Source organism: Scyliorhinus torazame, chromosome 12, assembly GCF_047496885.1.
Source record: "Scyliorhinus torazame isolate Kashiwa2021f chromosome 12, sScyTor2.1, whole genome shotgun sequence".
Lineage (NCBI taxonomy): Eukaryota > Metazoa > Chordata > Chondrichthyes > Carcharhiniformes > Scyliorhinidae > Scyliorhinus > Scyliorhinus torazame.
Window position 1 is genome coordinate 79,537,389 of NC_092718.1, and position 23,976 is coordinate 79,561,364.

General features: G+C 46.7%; 1 protein-coding gene across 4 annotated transcripts in view; it reads right to left on the reverse strand.

Annotated features, from left to right (window-relative positions):
- Positions 1-307: 307 nt before the first annotated feature.
- LOC140387199 (sialic acid-binding Ig-like lectin 10) overlaps positions 308-23,976 on the reverse strand; it is a 67,791-nt gene continuing 44,122 nt past the window's right edge. For 2 of the 4 annotated variants that reach the window (XM_072470181.1, XM_072470178.1), the window contains 7 exons: positions 21,386-21,667; positions 15,016-15,297; positions 12,706-12,981; positions 11,352-11,645; positions 6,763-6,859; positions 3,952-4,033; positions 308-806 (listed from right to left, as the gene is read on the reverse strand). In XM_072470181.1, the coding sequence (XP_072326282.1) occupies positions 558-806; positions 3,952-4,033; positions 6,763-6,859; positions 11,352-11,645; positions 12,706-12,981; positions 15,016-15,297; positions 21,386-21,667 (1,562 nt within the window). In that variant the 3' untranslated portion in view covers positions 308-557. The remainder of the gene's footprint in view (positions 807-3,951; positions 4,034-6,762; positions 6,860-11,351; positions 11,646-12,705; positions 12,982-15,015; positions 15,298-21,385; positions 21,668-23,976) is intronic. The other 2 variants (XM_072470180.1, XM_072470179.1) reach the window with 2 other exon arrangements.

Below are 23,976 nucleotides of genomic sequence, written 5' to 3' on the forward strand. Positions count from 1 at the left end.
TGAATTGTATTTTTGGAGAGTATTTATTTGGGACAAGGCAGTTGCCATTTAGTTTTGTTTTTTAATTTTGATGTTGTTTATATATTATTTATTTCTTGTTTAAAAAACTGGCCATTGTTATTTATATTGTTATATTACTGTGTAAAAGATACACAATGTACTGTTATGGTTGGCCAAAAATTTTGAATAAAATATATTTAAAAAAAAACAGTGTTTACATCAAACTTTCCATTACAAATGAACGCAGAGGAATTTAAATAATGACAAGGACATGTGACAACAGGAAACGCTGACTTGGAGATCGGAATTGTTTACCAGACTATGATATTTATTTTAAAACTGCACAGAACACTCTGAGCGTTTTAATTGCTTGTATTAAAAGATGTAAAATTATACAGAATTCATAAGCTTTTTGCAATCTCTGTCAGCCTGGGAAAGGGTGTAGCATTCAGAAAGCACGTTCAGAACTGATACAAAAGTTGAGAAACATCATATCTTTTTCCATATTTGACCACATTGGCTTCAGACACTCCACACCCACTCCCCCTGTTTCACATTCAGTTCTGCTGAAATCTGATCTGCGCATATTCCGTATCCTCTTCCCTGGAGACAGTCCCATCACCACTGGGCGGCTTCATGAAGATGATGTTGGCGTAGAGAAGGTTGTCGTGTTTGTCAGTATTCCCATGACCAGCAGATCCTCCCACTGCATCTTCAGAGTGACCTGGTGGAGCTGGTGTGTCCCCCTCTCCATTTGTGTCTCTGGTTGTGTTCCGGGGGTCAGTAAGCAGCCTGTTCTGTTTACCCTACAGAGAAGTGAAACCGGAAGCCATTCTCACATCATTTACTGGCACTGATAGGGTTCAATTATTAGGCGGGATTCTCCAACCCCCCGCCGGGTTGGAGAATCGCCGGGGGCGGGGGCGGCGTGAATCCCGTCCCGCCGCTCCGACACCGGCTGCCGAATTTTCCGGCGCCGGTTTTCGGGTGGGGATCACATCGCGCTGGTTGGGGGCTGTTGGCAGCGGCCCCCCCCCCGGCAATTCTCTGGGCCCCGATGAGCCGAGCGGCCGCGCGTTTCTGGCCAGTCCCGCCGGCGTGAAATGGACATGGTCCATCCCGGCGGGACCTGGCTTGTCGGCCGTCTAGCGGGGTCCTCGGGGGGGCGCGGGGGGATCCGGCCCCGGTGGGGGGGGGCCCCCCATGGTGGCCTGGCCCACGATCGGGGCCCACCGATCTGCGGGCAGGCCTGTGCCGTGGGGGCACTCTTTCCCTCCGTGCCGGCCACCGTAAGGCTCCGCGGTGGATGGCGCGGAGAAGAAACCCCGGTCGCATGCGCAGGAAACACGCCGGCAGTCCTGCGCATGCGGCAACTCGCGCCGGGTGGCGGCGGGCCTTCAGCGCCGGTTGGCGCGGCGAAAACCCCTCCAGTGCCGGCCTAGCCCCCGGAAGTGCAGAGGATTCCGCAACTTCTGTGCGGCCCGACACCGGAGAGGTTCACGCCGCTCTTGGCGCCGGTACGGGCCATTCTGCCAATTCCGGCAGAATCCCGGCCATTGTGTCTGTCATGGTTCAATGAATCCCTCTTTCCTTCCCTCTCTCAACCTCTTTCTCCCTCTGTCTCTGTGCCTTTCTCTGCCGCACCTTTCCCCTCTCAATTTCGCGATCTCACTGTGTCTCTCACCCTCTCCCCCATGCTCTCCTTTTTTCTCTCGCAATTCCTAACAAACTTTCTCTCTCTCTGAGATGGTGCAGTAATTAGCACTGCTGTCTCATGGCACCGAGGACCCGTGTTTGATCCCGGCCCCAGGTCACTGTACGTGTTGAGTTTCGGCGCAGGTCTCACCCCCACAACCAGATATACGCAAGGTAGATGGATTGGCCACACTAACTTGCATTTAATTGGGGAAAGAAATTATAAAAAACATTCTCATCCATTTTCCCATTTGGGTTCTCTCTCTCTCCTTCACACTTTCTACTAATTTCTCTTTCTCTCTTTCTTTCTCACAATCACCTGAGTCATGAAGCATCATGTTCCAATAACATTCTTGGGATTTGAGTGCCACTGCGTTCTCGATCACCACTCCCTCAGTACTGACCCTCTGACAGAGCACCACTCCCTCAGTACTGACCCTCTGACAGTGCAGCACTCCCTCAGTACTGACCCTCTGACAGTGCAGCACTCCCTCAGTACTGACCCTCTGACAGTGCAGCACTCCCTCAGTACTGACCCTCTGACAGTGCAGCACTCCCTCAGTACTGACCCTCTGACAGTGCAGCACTCCCTCAGTACTGACCCCCTGACAGTGCAGCACTCCCTCAGTACTGACCCTCAGACGGTGCAGCACTCCCTCAGTACTGACCCTCTGACAGTGCAGCACTCCCTCGGTACTGACCCTCTGACAGTGCAGCACTCCCTCAGTACTGACCCTCTGACAGTGCAGCACTCCCTCAGTACTGACCCTCTGACAGTGCAGCACCCCCTCAGTACTGACCCTCTGACAGTGCACCACTCCCGCAGTACTGACCCTCTGACAGTGCAGCACTCCCTCAGTACTGACCCTCTGACAGTGCACCACTCCCTCAGAACTGACCCTCTGACAGTGCAGCACTCCCCAGTACTGACCCTCTGACAGTGCAGCACTCCCTCAATACTGACACTCCGACAGTGCAGCACTCCCTCAGTACTGACCCTCTGACAGTGCGGCACTCCCTCAGTACTGACTCTCCGACAGTGCAGCACTCCCTCAGTACTGACCCTCTGCTAGTGCAACACTCCCTCACCACTGACCCTCTGACAGTGCAGTTCTTCCTCAATACTGACCCTCCAACTGTGCAGTACTTCCTCAGTCCTGACCCTCTGATAGTGCAGCGCTCCCTCTGTCCTGACTCTCCAACAGTGCATCACTTCCTCAGTGCTGACCCTCCAACAGTGCTGTACTTCCTCAGTGCTGACCCTCCAACAGTGCTATACTTCCTCAGTGCTGACCCTCCAACAGTGTAGCAGTTCCTCAGTACTGACCCACCGACAGTGCAGCACTCCCTCAGTACTGACCTCCCGACAGTGCAGATCTCACTCAATACTGACCCACCGACAGTGCAGAGCTCACTCAGTACCGACCCACTTACAATCCAAAGCTCCATCCGTATTCGCTATGCCAAGTGTCGGCTTTGAATCAAATTTTTGGAATGTGGATCAAATTCACAATCTCCTGGCTCAGAGAGATTGAGGGAGTGATAGATGGAGCGAGAGAGAGGGAGGGGGGAGAGAGAGACAGCCTGAAGCATTGTTGAATCCACAGATATAAATCTCTGGGTATCTCATCTGGGACAGGTGGGCCGTGATTCTCCGAGCCCTGGACCAGAGAATCGGCGCCAGTGCGCGCGGCTGACGCCCGTTGAAAACGGCCCCCGTGGCGATTCTCCGTGATCGACTGGCCGAGTTCCCACCGAGTTCCGTTGCCGTGATTCCAACCTGGTTCCACCCGGCGGGAGCGCGGACCTGTGGCCATGCTGGCCGTCCTGGTGGGGGGGGGGATCAGACTCTGGGGGGGGGGGGGGGTCTCCACGACGGCTAGGCCTGTGATCGGGGGCTACCTATCGGCGGGTGCGCGATCGGCGGGGGGGGGCTACCTTCTTCCGCGCCAAGTCGCTGTGTCACTAAGCCATGTTGCGCGGTGTCGGCGCGGAAACGGCCACCACGCACATACGCGGACCCCACCGGCAGTACAGGGCCGCGTATCAGTGCCAGAGCTGTGTACAGCACTCCGGCGCCATGCTGGCCCTCTGTTAGCCACTGAATCGCTGGGCCAAGAGGCCCGTTGACGCCGGCATGAAACACTCCGGTATTTACGCTGGCGTCAACACTTAGCCGGGATTTTGGAGAATCGCGGCCGTAATGTCTACACACTGAGACTGAAGCTTTGAAGTGAGTGTAAACAGCTCCTGTACCTGGTTCTTCACCGTGAGTGGACTGGGGCTCAATGCAATGTCACTGGCCTCTGAATCTCTCTCCTCAGTCGCTGCCTTCCTCCTGCAATAACACAATATCACACTGTGGTTATCATATATCAGGGAGTCAGTACAGGACACACATAGATCTCACTGTAACCGTATCCCCGCACTGGACTGTCTCTTGTTGTGATATGCCTTTTAGGGATGTGAGCATGACATCACTCGAACGGAAGTGTGTCACGTGATCCTGTCTTTGTTTACTTTTGTTTTAAGCAGAGTACACACCCACAGCTCAGACATCTTCCCCTTTATCCCCATTTATGATTGAATAAAAAATAAAGATGCAATTATTTGGTTGTGTGTTCCCATCACAAACTTGTCTTTGTGGCCTGAGCTTGGGAAAGGTTCATGAAAGCAGCCAGAGTGACTCTCATCCCAGGAACTGTAGGAGGAGGAAGGTCAAAGGAATGTTGTCAAAATGTCCGCTAAACTCCCCAATTTGAATTAAGTTGCTGCGGACCGACTATCCAAATTGAAAATTTGCCTTACAATTGGGAACAAAGGTCTCCACAGGCTAAACACATCAGCATCAACAGCAAAAGAGTCAATGGATCCCCAAATGATTTGGACTACATTGGAAGACCGGTTCAGAATCAGGTTAAACTTCCACATTCATCGGCTCAACTTGATGGAACAGAGGACAAATCAGATCCATTCCAGCTCTTCAACCACCATCTGGACCTTTTGCATCTCGGACACAATCCCAAATGAAATGGCAGACAGTGTTGAGGATTGTCAGAGGATACAGCAGGACATAGATAGGTTGGAGACTTGGGAAGAGAAATGGCAAATGGAGTTTAATGCAGACAAATGTGAGGTAATGCATTTTCGTAGGTCCAACATTAGGGGAAATATACCGTAAATGGCAAAACTCTTAGGAATATAGAAAGTCAGAAAGATCTGGGCATGCAGGTCCACAGATCTTTGAAAGTGGCAATACAGGTGGATAGAGTGGATGGGCAGGCACTCTTTCCCAGGGTGGAGGGTCAGTCACCAGGGGGCATAGGTTTAAGGTCCATGGGGTAAGGTTTCGAGGAGATGTGCGAGGCAGGTTTTTTATGCAGAGGGTGATGAGTGTCTGGAACGTGTTCCCAGGGGAGGTTGTGGAAGCAGATACATTAACGGCGTTCAAAAGGCATCTTGACAAACACATGGGTATAGAGGGATACGGCACAAGGAAGTGCTGAGGGTTTTAGCCAAGGTTGGTATCATGACCGTTCCAGGCTTGGAGGGCTGAAGAGCCTTTTCCTATGCTGTATTGTTCTTTGTTGAAATCAGGAACAATACCCAAGTGCAACAGGAAGTAAGAGATGAGTGTTTTTCTGCAATAAAGGCACCAACCATGAGTGACATCTTGTAGGATCATTTATTCAGATTAACATCCAAGAATAACAACGCCACAGATCACGGTGTGTGATTAAAGAAACCTTCAGACAAGGTTCCCATTACAGAATCTGGGTGTAGCAGCAGATTACCTCTATGCTTGCTTTAGAGACTCATTGGTGAACCTGTTTTATGCTGTTCCGAAGTAGTACCCAAATATAATCATGTATTGTAAATGGTTATAGTTTTTAAGAAGTAGGGATCAGGCCGGGGTAGGGGGGGGTGGGGGGCATGTAGCCTTGAAAAGAAAGGGGGGTATTGTAATTTGTCATTAAAGGATATCAGCACAACAGCGTGAACATTTGTCAACATTTGTCATGTGATCCAGTTAAAGTTTCACTTTTGCTTTGAGCAGAGCACACACACACAGTTCGGATATCTTCAAGTTGTGTCCCTATGTATGACTGTTCTTAAGTGACTAGTCTCAATAAATGAACCCATCAACCAAAAAGAAAATGCAGGAAAATCTCAGCAGGTCTGGCAGCATCTGTAAGGAGAGAAACGAGCTTACACTTGGACAAAGAGTCACTGGACTCGAAACGTTAGCTCTTTTCTCTCCCTACAGAAGCTGCCAGACCTGCTGAGATTTTCCAGCATTTTCTTTTTGGTTTCAGATTCTAGCATCCACAGTAATTTGCTTTTATTAAATGAACCCATCATTTGTTTACCTCAGAAGTGATTGGTGCCTTGTGTTCAGTAAATATGTTGAAGGTATTCTATCATTATAATATCATGACCTTTATTCCCCATCCTCTCCCACTTTCCTCTAAATATGTACAAATCTTTCCCCTTTGAGTATTTATCCAATTACCCTTTTGAAAGTTCCTGTTGAATCTGCTTCCTTTGCCCATTCAGGCAGCGTCTTCCAGATCATAACTTAATAATGATAATAATAATCTTTATTAGGGTCACAAGTAGGCTTACATTAACAATAATCTTTTATTGTCACAAGTATGAAGTTACTGTGATAATCCCCTCGTCGCCACACTCCGGCCCCTGTTCGGGTATACTGTGGGAGAATTCAGAATGTACAATTCACCTAACAGCACGTCTTTCGGGACTTGTGGGAGGAAACCGGAGCATCCGGAGGTAACCCACGTAGGCACGGAGAGAACGTGCAGACTCCGCACAGACAGTGATCCCTGGCACAGTGAAGCATCAGTGCTTCCCGTAACGCCCACCAATTTTAGTCTTCATCTGGACACAGGACAATGAAAGACACACTCCAGGTCATTAGGGATAAAGAGACCACATATGGGAGAGGCCAATGGCGCTTAAACCACGGAAAAGAATCACTGACTGAGGAAGAAAGATTGAAATAAATATTTAGTAAAATGTCAAATAAAACATCGAGTTCAGACTTACTTCTTCACATACATGAAGATTAAGATTCCATCCACAAAAGCACAGAGTATGATTCCAGCCATGAGCAATCCTACTGTCCATTCACTGAAGTCTCTATCTGTAAAAACAACCGTTGATCAATTTGCCACACTTTTACAATGATTCGCTTATGTCGCTCGAGGAGCGATATGCTCACTCAATATTTAAATATTTATTCTCGGACAATGTCGACATTTATCATCCATTCCTGGTATCCGCTTGAGAAGGGGAAGAGGGGGGTCTTCCGCCTGAACCACTGGTTTGACACAAACTGAGACACCAGTTCAGAGGACGGTTAATAATTAACCACGTTGGTGTTTTGAGACTGGAGTCACACATACACCCAGACTGGGTAAAAATGAGGTGTTCCCTTTGAGGAAGGGCTATTAGTGACCCAACGTTTGTATATAATCTCTATCAGCGTATCAACCAACATCATTGAAAAAATTATCAGTTCATTATCACACGGCTGTGTGTGGGATCTTGCTGTGCGATAGTCAGCAGCCATGTTTCCTTCATTCCAAACAGTGACCACACATCAAAACAACTTCAATGTGGACCAATTCATGAATGGAACTTTTCCATCTTAATGTAATACATGTAACTTTTACATATATAATATTTATCAAGGTAATAGCGAGCCAACCTCCAGTTTCCCACTGCCCACTCTGCCAATAAATTGACCCTGAGCCACATTGGACCACAGGAAGGATCATAGGGGCACCGGAGGCCATTCAGCCCCTCAAGCCTATATTATTTCTTTTGTCCGAATAAAGCTCGTAGTCTTCCGTTGAAGTAAATGCTTTATTGAATAAGTTCATTCTCTCTCCAGAGCTTATACTAGATATTACATCTGAGCTGTCTGTCTGTCTGTGTCTGGTCACTAGCTGCTGTTCCTGTGAAGAGTGAGATCCTGGCTTTCATCTGCTTATTTATACATCTCTAGTGCTCCCTCCAGTGATTACTTAGTTGTAGTGTATTTACATTAACCCCTTGTGGATATACAGATGTGCAGATCACTACATCCCCCTTTTTTCATTTTGCTTATTTTCTGTATGGTGGTCAGGGAAATTGTACAAAACAGGTAGATAAATGATGATATGTACAAGTTGTGATGATATTGATGATTGTACAAAGCCAATTAATATTTATGAGTCCAATCTTTACATTAAAAACATTTGTGAGTCTAAATTTGACACATTTAGTTGGTTGAGTTTCTTTCTTCTTCTGTTGTTGAAGTGGTGTTGTTGACATTATGATGTCTTTGTGAACGTCGCCAGTGTTCTTGTGTATAAGTCCCTAACAAGTCATCATGAGGTGTTTGAATTGTCGAATCACTTGTTGTCTGACCTGGACATTTTCTTGTGCTTGCGGTATTGATTCTGTATGTCATGTTTGTTGTCAGACCTGGACTTTTTCCTGTGCTTGCGGTGTTGATTCTGTATGTCATCTGCCTTGAAAACTGGTTTGCTGGTTTGTTGTGGAGCAAATATGAATTCGTCTGATTCGTTGCCATGTCATGTTATACTTGTATTCTTGCCATCGTTTTGGACTGTGCTGTTACATTGTCCCTCATGTGCAGAGTTGTACCATGTTGTGCAGGTCATTGTTTCATTGTTGTTTTTATTGTTTCTGTCGTGTGCGTTATTTTCATTTTTGTTCTTGGAGTTGTTTTTGTTGTTTCTGTTGTTGTTCTCGTTTTTGTCGTGCTTCTTGTAGTTTTTGCTGTTGTTCTTGTTGCGCTCAATGACTGTTCCGTGTGGATAATTTGAGTCATTCTCAAAGTTATTGGTATCACTGTCCTTTGTGGTATCTGATGTTTCATTGAGCGTTTTGATATGAGGATTGTGAGAGTGATCTGATGATCCTGATGACATCAGTTATTTGTGGTTGATATGATTCCTCTTTGATTCCTTGATGCTCCTCTTCTGGAATAAATTCTGCTTGAGTTGCTTCATCGTTGATCGCTTGGAGCTCCTCTTCTGGAGTCATTTGTGGCTGATTTGCTTCATCGTTGATCTCTTGGTGCTCCTCTTCTGGAGTCAACATCGTCAGGATTTCAGTATTTTGTAGGTTGTCAAGAGTGGATGAGGTTTTAATTGATGCAGTCTCACTGGACTCAAGAGTTGTTTTACTTTGATTGTCGGGTGCTTCTGTACGGACGAGCTGAGATCTGTCAGTCTCGCTGTGATCTTGCACATAGTGTATGCTGATTGTGATCACTGTATCACCATTCGCACATCGAGTGATTGGACATTCATCGTCTTCTTGTTGTTCAAATGAGCTGGGTAAACTTTCATAGTCTGCTTCTGGTTGCTGAAATAAGGTGGATAGACCTGCATAGTCTTCTTCATGCATGGTTATCACTCTGGAGTCTTTAATTGCTTCCATTCTGGAGTCTTTCAACGAGCTCTCTGTGAAGGCTTGCGTCACTCTCTCTGTGGAGTCTTTCATCACTCACTGTGTGGAGTCTTGCAGTGTGCTCTCTGTGGAGTCGATCTGTGCTCTCTCAATGGAGTCGGTCAGTACTCTCTGTGGGCTTTGTTTTCTTCTTGGCTATTTGACAGGTTGCTGTCATCCAATGTATTGACGATCTGCCATTGCATCATGGTATTGGATTCACCTACCATGAGCTTTTCAACCGTGTTGCTGATGCTATTATGATCATATCCGAACAACTCAGTCATGTCTGAGTAGTATTCTTTGATAAACAAATCATCTTCTGTGGTTTTGGATTTGTTTTTTTAGCGTTTCACTTTTTATTAACAACTCATCTTCATCAGTTTTGGATTTGTTAATTTGCTCTTAACTTGTAATGCTGCAAATTGCTAGTTCTGTGGTGCTGCGAAAGGTATTTTCAACCTTTTATTGAAGTTCAGGCATTCTTTTGCCTTTCAAGGTAAAAAGTTTGGATTTTGTACCTTTAAGAGTCTTGTTTGTGATTTTTGGGCATTTCCCCTTTAAGTGGCCGTGGTCTGAGTCTTCCGGCATCGTGACGCTCATGACGTCATGCGTGCTGATCGATTGCGCATGCACAAATCGATCATCGGGCGTTGTGCGCTTTCTCTTCAATTGGGCATGCGCAGCTTGCGCATGCGCAGAACGATCTTTGCCCAATGCGTCTTTTCTCAACTGCGCGTGTGCGGCTTCAGTTTCCTGCACATGCGCAGAACAGAATTTTTTTGGTTTGCGTCTTTTGCGGATGTGCGCAATGCCCCCAGTCATTATAGTGCCGTTTAAAATGTGCTGCGGCTCCATTTTAACTGCCTCAGCCACATGGAGTATTTTTTCCCCGATTTTTCTCTGTAAAGGCTCAAGGTACTGATTTTGCTTTTGTTCATGATCAAGGCATTTTTGTGTAGCAATTTCTAATGTTAAATCCTTTTCTTCTAAAAGTGCTTGCCTTGAACTTTCATCTCCGAGTCCATAAATTAATTGGTCCATTACCAGTGAGTCTCTTAAAGCAGCATAATTGCTGGTGTTATAGTGATCTTCAAATTTGTCGAGTGTTACTTTTAATTTTGTGTTGTCTTCAACTTCTAAGTAATTAAAGGAGCTGTAGATTTCTCTAGCTTGATATCCTGCTAGTAGCAGTGCCATTTTCGTTTCTTCAGAAGCTGTGTTCAAATCATTAGCTACAATATAAATTTGGAACATTTGTTTAAAGATTTTCCAGTTATAACTTAAATTACCGGTTGTTTCCAGCTGCGGTGGAGTTCCAACGAGTTCCATCGAATCAGCGAAGCCTCCCCACGTCGAATGTCCGGTACGTGTTTTCTTCTCTTTTCGATCTTTCTTTGTCTGAATCTTGTGTAATCTGTCTAGTAAGCTTTCTGAAGCTAGTCATGGTACCATATATTATTTCTTATGCCTGAATAAAGCTCGTTTTCTTCCAGTTGAAGCAAATGCTTTATTGAGTAAGTTAGTTCTCTCTCCAAAGCTTATACCAGATGTTACATCTGAGCTATCTGTGTCTGGTCACTAGCCTCCGTTCCTGTGAAGAGTGAGATCCTGGCTTTCGTCTGCTTATTTATACATCTCTAGTGCTCCCTCTAGTGTTTACTTAGTTGTAGTGTATTTACATTAACCCCTTGTGTATATACAGATGTACAGATCACTACATAGCTTGGTTGACCATTCAGTGAGATCACGACTGAACTGCGACCTCATTCTATTTAATCACCTTTGCCCCACGCACCTTAATACCATTGATTAAAAATAAAATCTATCAATCTAATTTTTTAAATTAACAAATTGACTGATTATCAACTTCCATTTGGGGAAGAATGTTCCAGATTTCTCCCACCCATTGAGAATCAAAGTGTTTCCTAATTTCACACCTGAAGGGTCCGCCTGTCAATTTTAAAATCCTACCCTTAATCCGAACTCCTCCAACCCACAGAAATAGTATTTCTCTATCAATCCTGATCTGTTCTCAATGGTCAGAGAGGTTAGTTGTAAAGAGAATCTTAAAGGAGCTGGGGAGAGAGGTGGAGAGAGTGAGGGAGGGAATTCTAGAGTTTAGAGATCAAGCCAGCCGAGTGGAGATCGATCCCGAACCATTCTCTCACCTTTGACCCACAGATACACCTTGAACATGGCTTCCCCATGTGGGTTTCGAACCGAGCAGGATGCCGTCACTTCCTCCTCATCCTGGGGTCCTGTCAGGATCAGGGAGCCAATCACCAGATGCCCATCTCTGACCCACCATGACACCAAACGTCCATGTGTCTGATTATCACTGATGTTGGCACGGGGCAGGTGCCAGGTGAGGTCTCCGGGTGGATTGGAGTTGGCCACACAGATGCAGGTGACCCCTTCTGACTTCCGGCTACACTCTGACTCCCGGGAAATCTCTGGCTTATCTGAGGAGAGAAGGACAACACTGAGACAATGCCATAGCAGAGTTAGAGTGTAAGATAGAATCTCTTACCACTGAAACGCACATCTGTGCCTTTGTTACCTGAGACTCAACTATCCCAGAATTGTCCAACCCAGACTCCCAAATTCCAAACTCTCTAAACTTCAGCTAATCCCTAACTCATTCCGAGTCCTGTTCACTCATCACCCACTGTTGTTCACTGACCTACATGGTCATCTCTGTATCCTCATTCAGCCTCTACTACTCACTCTATATCTGTAACCTTCTCCAATCCCTACAACCCTCCCTATCTCTGTAACCTCCTCCTGTCACTATACCACTCACTATATCTGCACCCCCCTCCAGCTCCTAAAACCCTATTGATCTCGGTAACCTCCTACAACCCCTACACTCCCCCATACCTGTAGCCGCCACCAGCCCCTAGAAACCCCCAGTCCCTTTCGCCTCTGCCAGCCAGTACAACGCTCACTATTTCTGTAACCTCCTCCAGTCCCTACAACTCTCCTTTTCTCTGCAACTTCCGCCAACCTCTATAACCCTCCCTATCTCTGTAATGTCCTCCAGCTCCTGCAACACCCCCTATTTATATAATCACCTGCAGTGCCTATAACCCACCCTATCTCTGTAATCTCTTTGAATCCTACAACCCTCCATATCTCTGTAACCTCCTTTAGCCCCTAGACCCCCCTATTTCTGTCACCTCTGCCATTCCCTACAACCCTCCCTATCTCTGTCACTTCCTCCAGCCCCTACAACCTCCCTCTCTCTAATGTCCTCCAGTCCCTGCAAACTTCCAAATCTCTTTAATCTCCTCCATCCTCTAACAAACCTCCAAGATCTCTACCTTCCTCCTATTCCGGCCTCTTCAACATCCTCCAATTTCCATCACTTCACCATTGGTGGCCATGCCTTCAGCTGCCTGGGGCCTCTAAGCTCTGGAATTCCCTCCCTGTGTCTCTCTCTTTCTCTCCTTATTTCAGGCATTCCACAGCAATATATCTCTTTCTCCAAAGATTTTGAGCGCTAGAGAGTTAAATGCTTACATTGCACATCCAGGTGGGTAATGTTGGAGGTGCTGTTACCCAGTGGGTTCCTCACTGTGCAGTAGAAACTTGCATCATTCTCCCGTGTTACAGGATTGAAGGAGAGAGTGCGGCTACGTGTGTTTAACTGGGTGCTGGTGTTCCCCTCGATCCTGAACCAGGTGTAATGAGATATCGGTGGGACACTTTCACTGGAGCAGGTTAATGTGATATTGCTTCCCTCTGTTATCCCACCGGAGGATCTGCTGATGGACACCACCGCCTCCTGTGGGAGATCTGGAACAGGAACAGAGGAGAATCAGCAGCTCATCCCCATGCCCCACAAGCCTCCATGAGCTCTGCGCCCCTCCAATTGCAGCCTCTTATAGAATCCATACAGTGCAGAAGAAGGCCATTTGGCCCATCGAGTCTGCGCCAACCCTCTGAAAGAGCAGTCTACCTGGGCTCACTCTCCAACTCTATCCCTGTCACCCTCACAAACATTTTGGCCACTAAGGGGCAATTTAGCATGACCAGTCCACCTGACCTGCACACATTTGGACTGTGGAGGGAAACCGGAGCACCTGGAGGAAACCCACGCAGTCACGGGGAGAACACCACACAAACAGTCACACAAGGTTGGAATTGACTGGATCCCAGGCGCTGTGAGGCAGCAGTGCTGACAATTACGCTACTGTGCCGCCCATATTTGGAAATCCTCCCATTCCCATCGCTCCACCAATGGCGGCCATGGTTTCAGCTGCCCGGACACTAACATCCGGAATCAAGTCCTTCATTTCTCATCTCCTTAGAACAGAATCTGACCCCGTGTCACATCAGGAGATATTAGGCTCTGGTGACCTAACGCTCAGTCAGTAGGCAGTGTTATATTATCATTCTTGATAATATGTTGCATTCTTCGTCCTTTCTTCCAGAATGATCCAATGTGGTGTTGACAATGAATATACCAATCAAAAGATTGAAACAAAACTCCTTTATTCTAATACTATTAATTAAATGAAGTTTGCAACTCTTCTGAGCTACAAATAATAATTAAGTTATATTGAACCTGTCTTACAGTACTCAATAAACTAAATAGTCACTAACTACACTATAATTTAACCTCATATTAACTTTATCTACTCTAATTTTCTTCTTATGCTTTCAGCATGCTTTCTCCTTATGCTACTCCTTCCAGCTTCTCCCAGAATTCCCTCAGAGTCCGGCAGCACGGTGACGCAGTGGGTTAGCCCTGCTGCCTCATGACGCCGAGGTCCCAGGTTCGATTCTGGGTCACTGTCCGTGTGGAGTTTGCACATTTTCTTTGTGTTTGCGTGGGTCTCGCCCCCACAATCCATTGATGTGCAGGCTAGGTGGATTGGCCACGCTAAATTGCCCTTCAATTGGGAAGAAATATAATTGAGTGCACTAAACTTGTAAAAAAAAGATTTCCCTCGGAGTCTGACTTAAATACAGAGAAGCGGTGATGCCCTCTAGTGTTTGAATTACACAGAGATGTAATTATTAACAATTCACTAACCTGACTATATACATATCATTAAAAGCAGGTTTTAAGGAGGGTCTGAAAGGTTGCGGGAGGTTTGGAGATAGTAGGCGGGATTCACCGATTGCCGATGGCGAAATCGCATTCGGCGATTGGGCGGAGAATCCCTTTTGACTCCGAAATCGGGGGCAGCGCCTGTTTTCGGATGCTCCGCCCCCTCCAAAAAGGCGTGCTTGGTGAGTACGCGGAACGCTGTTGGGACGGTCTCAGCATGTCACCTGAAGGCTCTCCCCCGATGCTCCATCCCCGATGGGCCGACTTCCCGACGGCGTGGATCACTGATGGGTGGACTGAGGTTTCGTCAACCTCGCGTGGCGGCTGCGGACTGTGCCGTTCCCTTGGCCGGAGGGCATTCGGCGGGGGCTGGTGAACTGGTGGGGGGTAGTCCAGGAGTGGCAAGGGGGTTTTACAGGGGGTCACTATCTGGCAGGCCGGGTCCACGCGCAGCTGCCACCATGTTGTAGGGCGCGACCACTGCAGGTCGCCGTTGTGCGCATACGCGGCCATGGATACGGCAATTCTCCGGCCGTTTCTGTCGGGAACGCTGGGGGTTTTACGTGGCACGGCTGCTAGCCCCCCACTGGGCAGACCATCGGTACAGGGGCGGCGCCGACTTTTCCGTCCCAAGATTAGGCACATGTTCCGGACATAGCCTCAGAATTGGAGAATCCAGCCCTGTGTGTCTGTGTTTCTGCATGTCCAGCGACCCCAAATAGTTATTGAATTATTTTCTTTTTGGTGAGATGTTGAAATCTGTGTCCACTCACGTTCCACAATGATGGTTATGGACCCCTCCACTGCTCCATGTTCATTCTCTGCCACACACACATAGTCTCCAGCGTCCCTGGATGTAATGTGAGGAATCACCAATGGCAGCTCATTGTTGGAACTTGTTCTGTTCATTGTGACATTAAGATGTCTCCACGTCAGGTTAGAAGCTGGGAAGCTCTCGACAGAACAGATTATCACTGTAGAATTCCCCTCAATTATATTGATCCATGAAGCATTAATCATATCAAGAGAAGTAATTGAGAGGTTCCGTGTTGCATCTAAAAACAAAAATGTTTAATTGTGAGCAAACACAATGCTCAGCAAGACTCCATTCTTCACCTCCCTCACTCTGATCTGTATTTCAAGGTACCTTTCCCCATTATAGGTTCTAACATAAATATATAGAATGAATACTGCCCCCATGTTTTAATCTTTATTCATTCACAGGATGTGAGTGTTGCTGGCTGGCACATCGTTGTGGAGCCAGTGGATGTAGTTCATTTGAACGTTCAGAAGGCTTTCGACAAAATCCCACATAAGAGATAAGCGTGTAAAATTAAAGCAAATGGGATTGGGGATAATGTATTGAGATGATAGAAAACTGATTGGCAGACTGGATATAAAGTGTAGGAATAAACGGGATCGGTGATGGGTCCCCAGCTATTCACAATATATACTGATGATTCAGATGAGGGAAGTAAATGTAATCTCTTCACATTTGCAGATGACACAAAGCTGGGTGGGAGGGTGAACTATGAGGAGGATTTAGAGATGTTTTGGTGTGACATGTCGAGTGATTGTACTAATGCACAGATGGTGCAGCATAATGTGTTATAAATGTGAGTGACTGTGGTACTAAAACAAGAATGCAGGCAACTATCTGAATGGCTGTAAGCTGAGAGAGGGGACTGTGCAATGCGACCTCTGTGTGCTCGTACAACAGTTGCTGAAAGTAAGTGTGTAGGTACAGCAGGAGGTAAAGAAGGCTAATAGAACATAGAACATTACAGCGCAGTACAGGCCCTTCGGCCCTCGATGTTGCGCCGACCTGTGAAACCACTCTAAAGCCCATCTACACTATTCCCTGATCGTCCATATGTCTATCCAATGACCATTTGAATGTCCTTAGTGTTGGCGAGTCCACTACTGTTGCAGGCAAGGCATTCCACACCCTTACTACTCTCTGAGTAAAGAACCTACTTCTGACATCTGTCCTATATCTATCTCCCCTCAATTTAAAGCTATGTCCCCTCGTGCTAGACATCACCAGCTGAGGAAAACGGCTTTCACTGTCCACCCTATCTAATCCTCTGATCATCTTGTATGCCTCAATTAAGTCACCTCTTAACCTTCTTCTCTCGAACGAAAACAACCTCAAGTCCCTCAGCCTTTCCTCATAAAATCTTCCCTCCATACTAGGCAACATTCTGGTAAATCTCCTCTGCACCCTTCCCAATGCTTCCACATCCTTCCTATAATGTGGCGACCAGAATTGCACGCAATACTCCAAATGCGGTCGCACCAGAGTTTTGTACAGCTGCAACATGACCTCATGGCTCCTCAACTCAATCCCTCTACCAATAAAAGCTAACACACCGTACGCCTTCTTAACAACCCTCTCAACCAGGGTGGCAACTTTCAGGGATCTATGTACATGGACACCGAGATCTCTCTGCTCATCCACACTGCCAAGAATCTTACCATTAGCCCAGTACTCTGTCTTCCTGTTATTCCTTCCAAAATGAATCACCTCACACTTTTCTGCATTAAACTCCATTTGCCACCTCTCAGCCCAGCGCTGCAGCTTATTTTATGTCCCTCTGTAACTTGTAACATCCTTCCACACTGTCCAAAACTCCACCGACTTGAGTGTCATCTGCAAATTTACTCACCCATCCTTCTACGCCCTCCTCCAGGTCATTTATAAAAATGACAAGCAGCAGTGGCCCCAAAACAGATCCTCGTGGTACACTACTCGTAACTGGACTCCAGTCTGAACATTTCCCATCAACCACCACCCTTTGTCTTCTTCCAGCTAGCCAATTTCTGATCCAAACTGCTAAATCACCCTGAATCTCATGCCTCTGTATTTTCTGCAGTAGCCTACCGTGGGGAACCTTATCAAACGCTTTACTGAAATCCATTTCCATCACATCAACTGCTTTACCCTCGTCCACCTGTTTGGTCACCTTCTCAAAGAACTTAATAAGGTCTGTGAGGCACGACCTACCCTTCACAAAGCCGTGTTGACTATCTCTAATCAAATTATTCCTTTCCAGAGGATTATACATCCTATCTCTTATAAACCTTTCCAAGACTTTGCCCACAACAGAAGTAAGGCTCACTGGTCTATAGTTACCGGGGTTGTCTCTACTTCCCTTCTTGAACAAGGGGACAACATTTGCTATCCTCCAGTCTTCTGGCACTATTCCTGTAGACAAAGATAAGTTAAAGATCAAATCCAAAGGCTCAGCAATCTCCTCCCTAGCTTCCCAGAGAATCCTAGGATAAATCCCATCCGGCCCAGGGGACTTATCTATTTTCGCACTTTCCAGAATTGCTAACATCTTCTCCTTATGAACCTCAAGCCCTTCTAGTCTAGTAGCCTGAATCTCAGTATTCTCCTCGACAACATTGTCTTTTTCCTGTGTGAATACTGACAAAAAACATTCATTTAGTACCTCTCCTATCTCCTCTGACTCCACGCACAACTTCCCACTACTGCCCTTGACTGGCCCTAATGCTATGCTGGCCTTCATAATGAGAAGATTTGAGTACAGGAGCAGGGATGTTTGGTGCGGAAGGATGTTCTTGCTATAGAGGGAGTGCAGCAAATGTTTATCAGACTGATTCCTGGGATGGTGGGACTGACGTAGGGGGAGAGTTTGGATCAGTTGGAATTGTATTCACTTGAGTTCAGAAGAATTGTGGGGGGGTGGGGGGGGGATCTCATAGAAACCTATAAAATTGAACAGGACTACATAGGGTAGATGCAGGAAGGATGTTCCCGGTCGTGGAGGTGCCCGGAACCAAGGGTCACAGTCTGAGTCTACAGGGTAGACCATTCAGGACAGAGATGAGGAGTGATCTCTACACCCAGGTAGTGGTGAACCTGTGGAATTCGGTACCACAGAAAGTAGTTGAGGCCAAAAAATTGTGGGCTGGATTCTCCAGTCGTCGAAGCCGAAACCGCGTTCGGCAAACAGCCGGAGAATCCAAATTCCCGATGAAATCGGGGGCGGCACTGCTTTTGCGATGCTCTGTCCCTGGCGTGTGACGTATCGACCCCCGATGCTCCGCCCCTGACTGACGAGTTCCCGATGGCGCGGCTCACGTGTGGTCTCATCCGTCGGGAACTCAGCGTGGTGGCTGCGGACTCAAGTCCAGCACCACCACAATCGGGGGAGGACCTATCTGCGGGCAGGGGGAGACATTATTCAGGGCTGGGGGCACTGTGGTGGGGCAGTCCAGGGAGCACAGGCCGGCCGAAGGGGGGGGGGGGGACTATTTTGCGGGCCAAGTCAGCGAGCGGCCTCCGCCATGAAGAATGGAGCGGCCATTGCAGGCTGCCACCCTGCGCATGTGCGGCCACGAACCCGGCAATTCTTCGGGGCATATTGGCAGCTCGAGCCGGGTGCTCTACACTGCCGTCCTGCTAGCCCGTTTTGGTGGCCGTTTTGCGGCAGTTTTCCGGGCGTAAAATGCCACCGTTCCCACGTCGACGTGGGGACATAGCCCAGATTTGGAGAATCCAGCCCTGTATCATTTCAAGAATGAGTTAGATATAGCTCTTGGGGCGTAAATGATCAGAGGATAAGAGGGGAAGGTGAGAACAGGCTATTGAATTGGATGATCAGCCATAATCATTATGAATGGTGGAGGAGGCTCGAAGGACCAAATGGACTCCTCCTGATCCTATTTTTTATGTTTTTATGTGCCTTTAAGTTTCTGATCAATGGCAATCCCCAGGATGTTAATCAAGGGAGATTCAATGATGGCCATGCCATTGAATGTCAAGGGCTGATAGTTAGATTCTCTCTTCTTGGAGATGGTCATTCCCTGGTACTTGTGTGGCACAAACATCATTTTCTACTTTTCAGCCCAATCTGAGTAGTGATAGAATCATGGCATCATTAAAGTGCAGAAGGAAGCTATTCAGCCCATCAAATCTGAACCCACCCTCAGAAAAAGCACCCCAACTAAGCCAATTCCCCTGCCCTACACACGTAACCCTACCTAACCTTTGGACACTAAGAGCAATTTCACATGGCCAAACCATCAAACCATTTGACTGTGGGAGGTGTAATTGAAAATATGGAAAGATACGTCATTTGAAACATGGAAGTCTGGCAATACTTGTTAGGGCAGCACGGTAGCATTGTGGATAGCACAAATGCTTCACAGCTCCAGGGTCCCAGGTTCGATTCCGGCTTGGGTCACTGTCTGTGCGGAGTCTGCACATCTTCCCCGTGTGTGCATGGGTTTCCTCCGGGTGCTCCGGTTTCCTCCCACAGTCCAAAGATGTGCGGGTTAGGTGGATTGGCCATGCTAAATTGCCCATAGTGTCCAAAATTGCCCTTAGTGTAGGGTGGGGTTACTGGGTTATGGGGATAGGGTGGAGGTGTGGACCTTGGGGAGGGTGCTCTTTCCAAGAGCCGGTGCAGACTCGATGGGCCGAATGGCCTCCTTCTGCACTGTAAATTCTATGATAATACCTGATCTAAGAGAAGCATGAGACATTATAGGGGAAAATCCCACGAAGGGTTAACAACATCTGCCAGGAGAGGATTGTAAAATGCAGATAGCCGTGGTCAAACAGGCTTAGCAAACAAAACATGCCGGTCTTTCAAATCATAACCAAGTGGATTTTAGCATACAGCTAAAAGCAATGTTTCACACCTTCATTGAAATCAACTATCTTAGTAAGCAGATGGAAAAGAATGGGTGAGGTTTTCAGTTGAATTAGGTGACAATTATAGGTGTGAAGCTCTGCTGAAATCAGGTAAATTAAAGAAAACTGGAGACAACCTGTCTACAAGAACACAAATTAGACCCAAATCAAAGTCAAAATTATGAGCTGCGGACACAATTCGATAATAAAACTATAGAAATGACAGGAACCAAAATTCACACCCATATTGAAATCAAAACATTTTGAACATCACAAAGGAAACAATGTAATCAGAGGTCTATGAGCTGAGGTCATGTCAAAATGAATACTTAGTCATGTTAGAAAAAATTAGATGAAAGGTACCTTTTACAATCAAAGTGAAATAAAAGTTACTTTACAATAAAGTCATAAAAACTTAATAACTGTTAGAAAAATATATAAACTCTGAGAAAGGGGCAGAGATGAAGCGAAGCAGAGAAGGAACAAGAGAAGCAAACAAAGTCAGCTTACAGTCAGCTCGGTCATGGGACAGAGCAAAGCAGCCCAGAGCCCAAAGGAAGACCAGAATTTAAAGAGGTGGCAGAGTCAGCTCAGAGATAGGTCCCTTCAACCAACCAGAAGGATCCACAAGCAAGATCTTTTTACCTTTCTGTAAAGACAGTGATTGCAGCTTTTAAAAGAAAATATATAATAATAAAATAACGTAAAAGTTTTAACCTGAAACAGTGGTTATTCCAAAGTCTACTTTACTTACTTAGCAATGTGGGACCCAGGATCGATGCTACTAAGTGGTAAGTAGATGAAATCTTCTGTGAAGGTATGGGTTATACCGGGGGATAACTTGAAAACATAGTTTGACCTAAATAGCACCCACTGAAGCTTGCATCGGAGTTGGGGAGTGAGAATCCCTGATCACCATTTAGAATGTCAGCCCTTTTTGGTATAGGTGGACTTCTAAGAATAGTGGTGAGTTTTCAACAACATGGCGTGCAACGTTTAATTAAAACCCTGTTAATTACACCTAGCGGGTTGCTTTATTTTCTACATGGCACCCGGCGTTTTAACACCGTGTTAATTACGCCCAGCCGGTTGTTTTGCTTTCTCTATGGCACCCAGTGTGACCTGAATAGCACGCACCGAAGCCTGCATAGGAGTCAGGGAGTGAGAATCCCTGTTCACCATTTAGAATGTCGGCCGTTTTTGGTATAGGGAGACTTCTAAGAATAGTGGTGAGTTTTCAGCAACAGAGGAAACTGGAGCACCCGGAGGAAACCCACGCAGACATGGGGAAAATGTGCAAACTCCACACTGACTGCCACCCAAGGTCGTAAACGAACCCTGGTGCCGTGAGGCAGCAGTGCTAACCAATTTGCACCATTCCCTCTTGTTCAGGTCTTGCTGAATATGTGAGATTGTGGATGTCTAATTGTGGATACTCATTTGTCTGAGAGATGTTGAAGTCTGTGTCCACTCACATTCCACAATGATGGTTATGGACCCCTCCACCGCTCCATGTTCATTCTCTGCTGCACACTCATAGTCTCCAGTGCCCCTGGATGTAACGTGAGGAATCGTCAACCACAGCTCATTGTTGGAACTTGTTCTGTTCATTGTGACATTAAGATGTCTCCACGTCAGGTTAGAAGCCGGGAAGCTCTCGACAGAACAGATTATCACTGTAGGATTACCCTCAATTATATTGATCCATGAAGTATTTATGATATCAAGAGAAGTCATTGAAAGATTCCGTGGTCCATCTGAGAAGATATGTCAATGTGAGCAGGAAAATCCATGATTCATAGAAACATAGTCATTGAAAATAGGAGCAGGAGGAGGCCATTCGGCCCTTTGAGATTACTCCACCATTCATTATCACCATGGCTGATCATTCAACTCAATAGCCGAATCTCGCTTTCCCCCCCAATATCCTTTGATCCCCTTTGCCCTAAGTGCTGCATCTAATATACCGGGTATAATTCTCCATTCCGCCGCACCCGCTTTCTGGTGCGGCGCGCCCCCGCTGGCAACGGGATCCTTTGTCCCGACAGCCGGCCAATGGGGTTTCCCATTGTGGGTACCCCCATACCGTCGGGAAATCCGTGGGCGTGAGTGTGATGTCGGCGAAGCGAAGAACCCCGCTGGCAGAGAATCTAGCCCACCATGTTTTGGCCTCGACTTCTTCCTGTGGTCATGAATTCCACAGGCTCACCACTCTCTGGGTAAAGACATTTCTCCTCACCTCTGTCCTAAATGGTCTATCCCGTATCCTCAGACTGTGACCTCAGAGGTGACCCCTGGTTCTGGACACAACCTGTCTGTCTGTCTGTCTCTCTATCTGACAACTAAATGCATTTCAAAAGATATTTTCTCATGAAAGAAATGGCAGATGAACTGAATAATTACTTTGCATCAGTCTTCGTGGTGGAAGACACCAGTGGGATGCCAGAGCTCCAGGAGAATCAGGGGGCAAAGGTGATTGCAGTGGCCATCACTAAGGAGAAGGTTCTGGGGAAACTGAAAGGTCTGAAGGTGGATAAGTCACCTGGACCGGATGGACTACACCCCAGGGCCCTAAAAGAGATAGCTGAGGAGATTGTAGAGGTATTGATGGTGATCTTTCAGACATCACTGGAGGCAGGAAGGGTCCCAGAGGACTGGAAAGTGGCTAATGTAACATCACTGTTTAAGAAGGGAGGGAGGCAGAAGACGGGAAAGTATAGGTTGGTTAGGCTGACTTTGGTCATTGGTAAGATTTTAGAATCCATTATTAAAGATAAGATCGCGGAGAACTTGGAAGTGCATGGTAAAATAGTCAGAACGACTTTGTCAAAGCGAGGTATGTCTGACAAATCTGTTAGAGTTCTTTGAGGAGGTAACAAGGAAGTTAGACAAAGGAGAACCAGTGGACATGATTTATTTAGATTTCCAGAAGACCTTTGACAAGGTGCCACAAAGGAGATTGTTAAATACGTTAAGAGCTCACGGTGTTCAGGGTAAGATCCTGGCATGGATAGAGGATTGGCTGACTGGCAGAAAGCAGAGTGGGGATAAAGGGGTCTTTTTCAGGATGACTAGTGGTGTGCCTCAGGGGTCTGTGTTGGGACCACAACTTTTCACAATGTACATTAATGATCTGGAAGAAGGAACAGAAGGCACTGTTGCTAAGTTTGCAAATTATACAAAAATCTGTGGAGGGACAGGTAGTATTGAGGAAGCAGGCGTTCTGCAGAAGGACTTGGACAGGCTATGAGAGTGGGCAAAGAAGTGGCAGATAATAATAATAATGATCTTTTATTGTCACAAGTATGAAGTTGCTGTGAAAAGGCCCTAGTCGCCACATTCCGACGCGTGTTCGGGTAATTTGGTATGGGAATTGAACTCGCGCTGCTGGGCTATGGAATACAATGTGGGAAAGTGTGAGGTTATGCACTTTAGAAGGAAAAATGGAGGCATAGACTATTTTCTAAATGGGGAAATGCTGAGGAAATCAGAAGCACAAAGGGACTTAGGAGTCCTTGTTCACAATTCACTTAAGGTTAACGTGCAGGTTCAGTCGGCAGTTAAGAAGGCAATGTTCGCATTCATGTCAAGAGGGCTAGAATACAAGACCAGGGGGGTACTTCTGAGCCTGTATAAGGCTCTGGTCAGACCACATTTGGAGTATTGTGAGCAGTTTTGGGCCCCATATCTAAGGAACGTGTGTTGACCTTGGAAAGGGTCCAGAGGAGGTTCACAAGAATGATCCTTGGAATGAAGAGCTTGTCATATGAGGAACGGTTGAGGACTCTGGGTCTGCACTCGTTGGAGTTTAAAAGGATGAGGGGGGAACTTATTGAAACTTACAGGATACTGTGAGGCCCGGATAGAGTGGACGTGGAGAGGATGTTTCCACTTGTTGGAAAAGCTAGAACCAGAGGACACATAGAACATAGAAAATACAGCACAGAACAGGCCCTTCGGCCCACGATGTTGTGCCGAACCTTTGTCCTAGATTAATCATAGATTATCATTGAATTTACAGTGCAGAAGGAGGCCATTCGGCCCCCTGAGTCTGCACCGGCTCTTG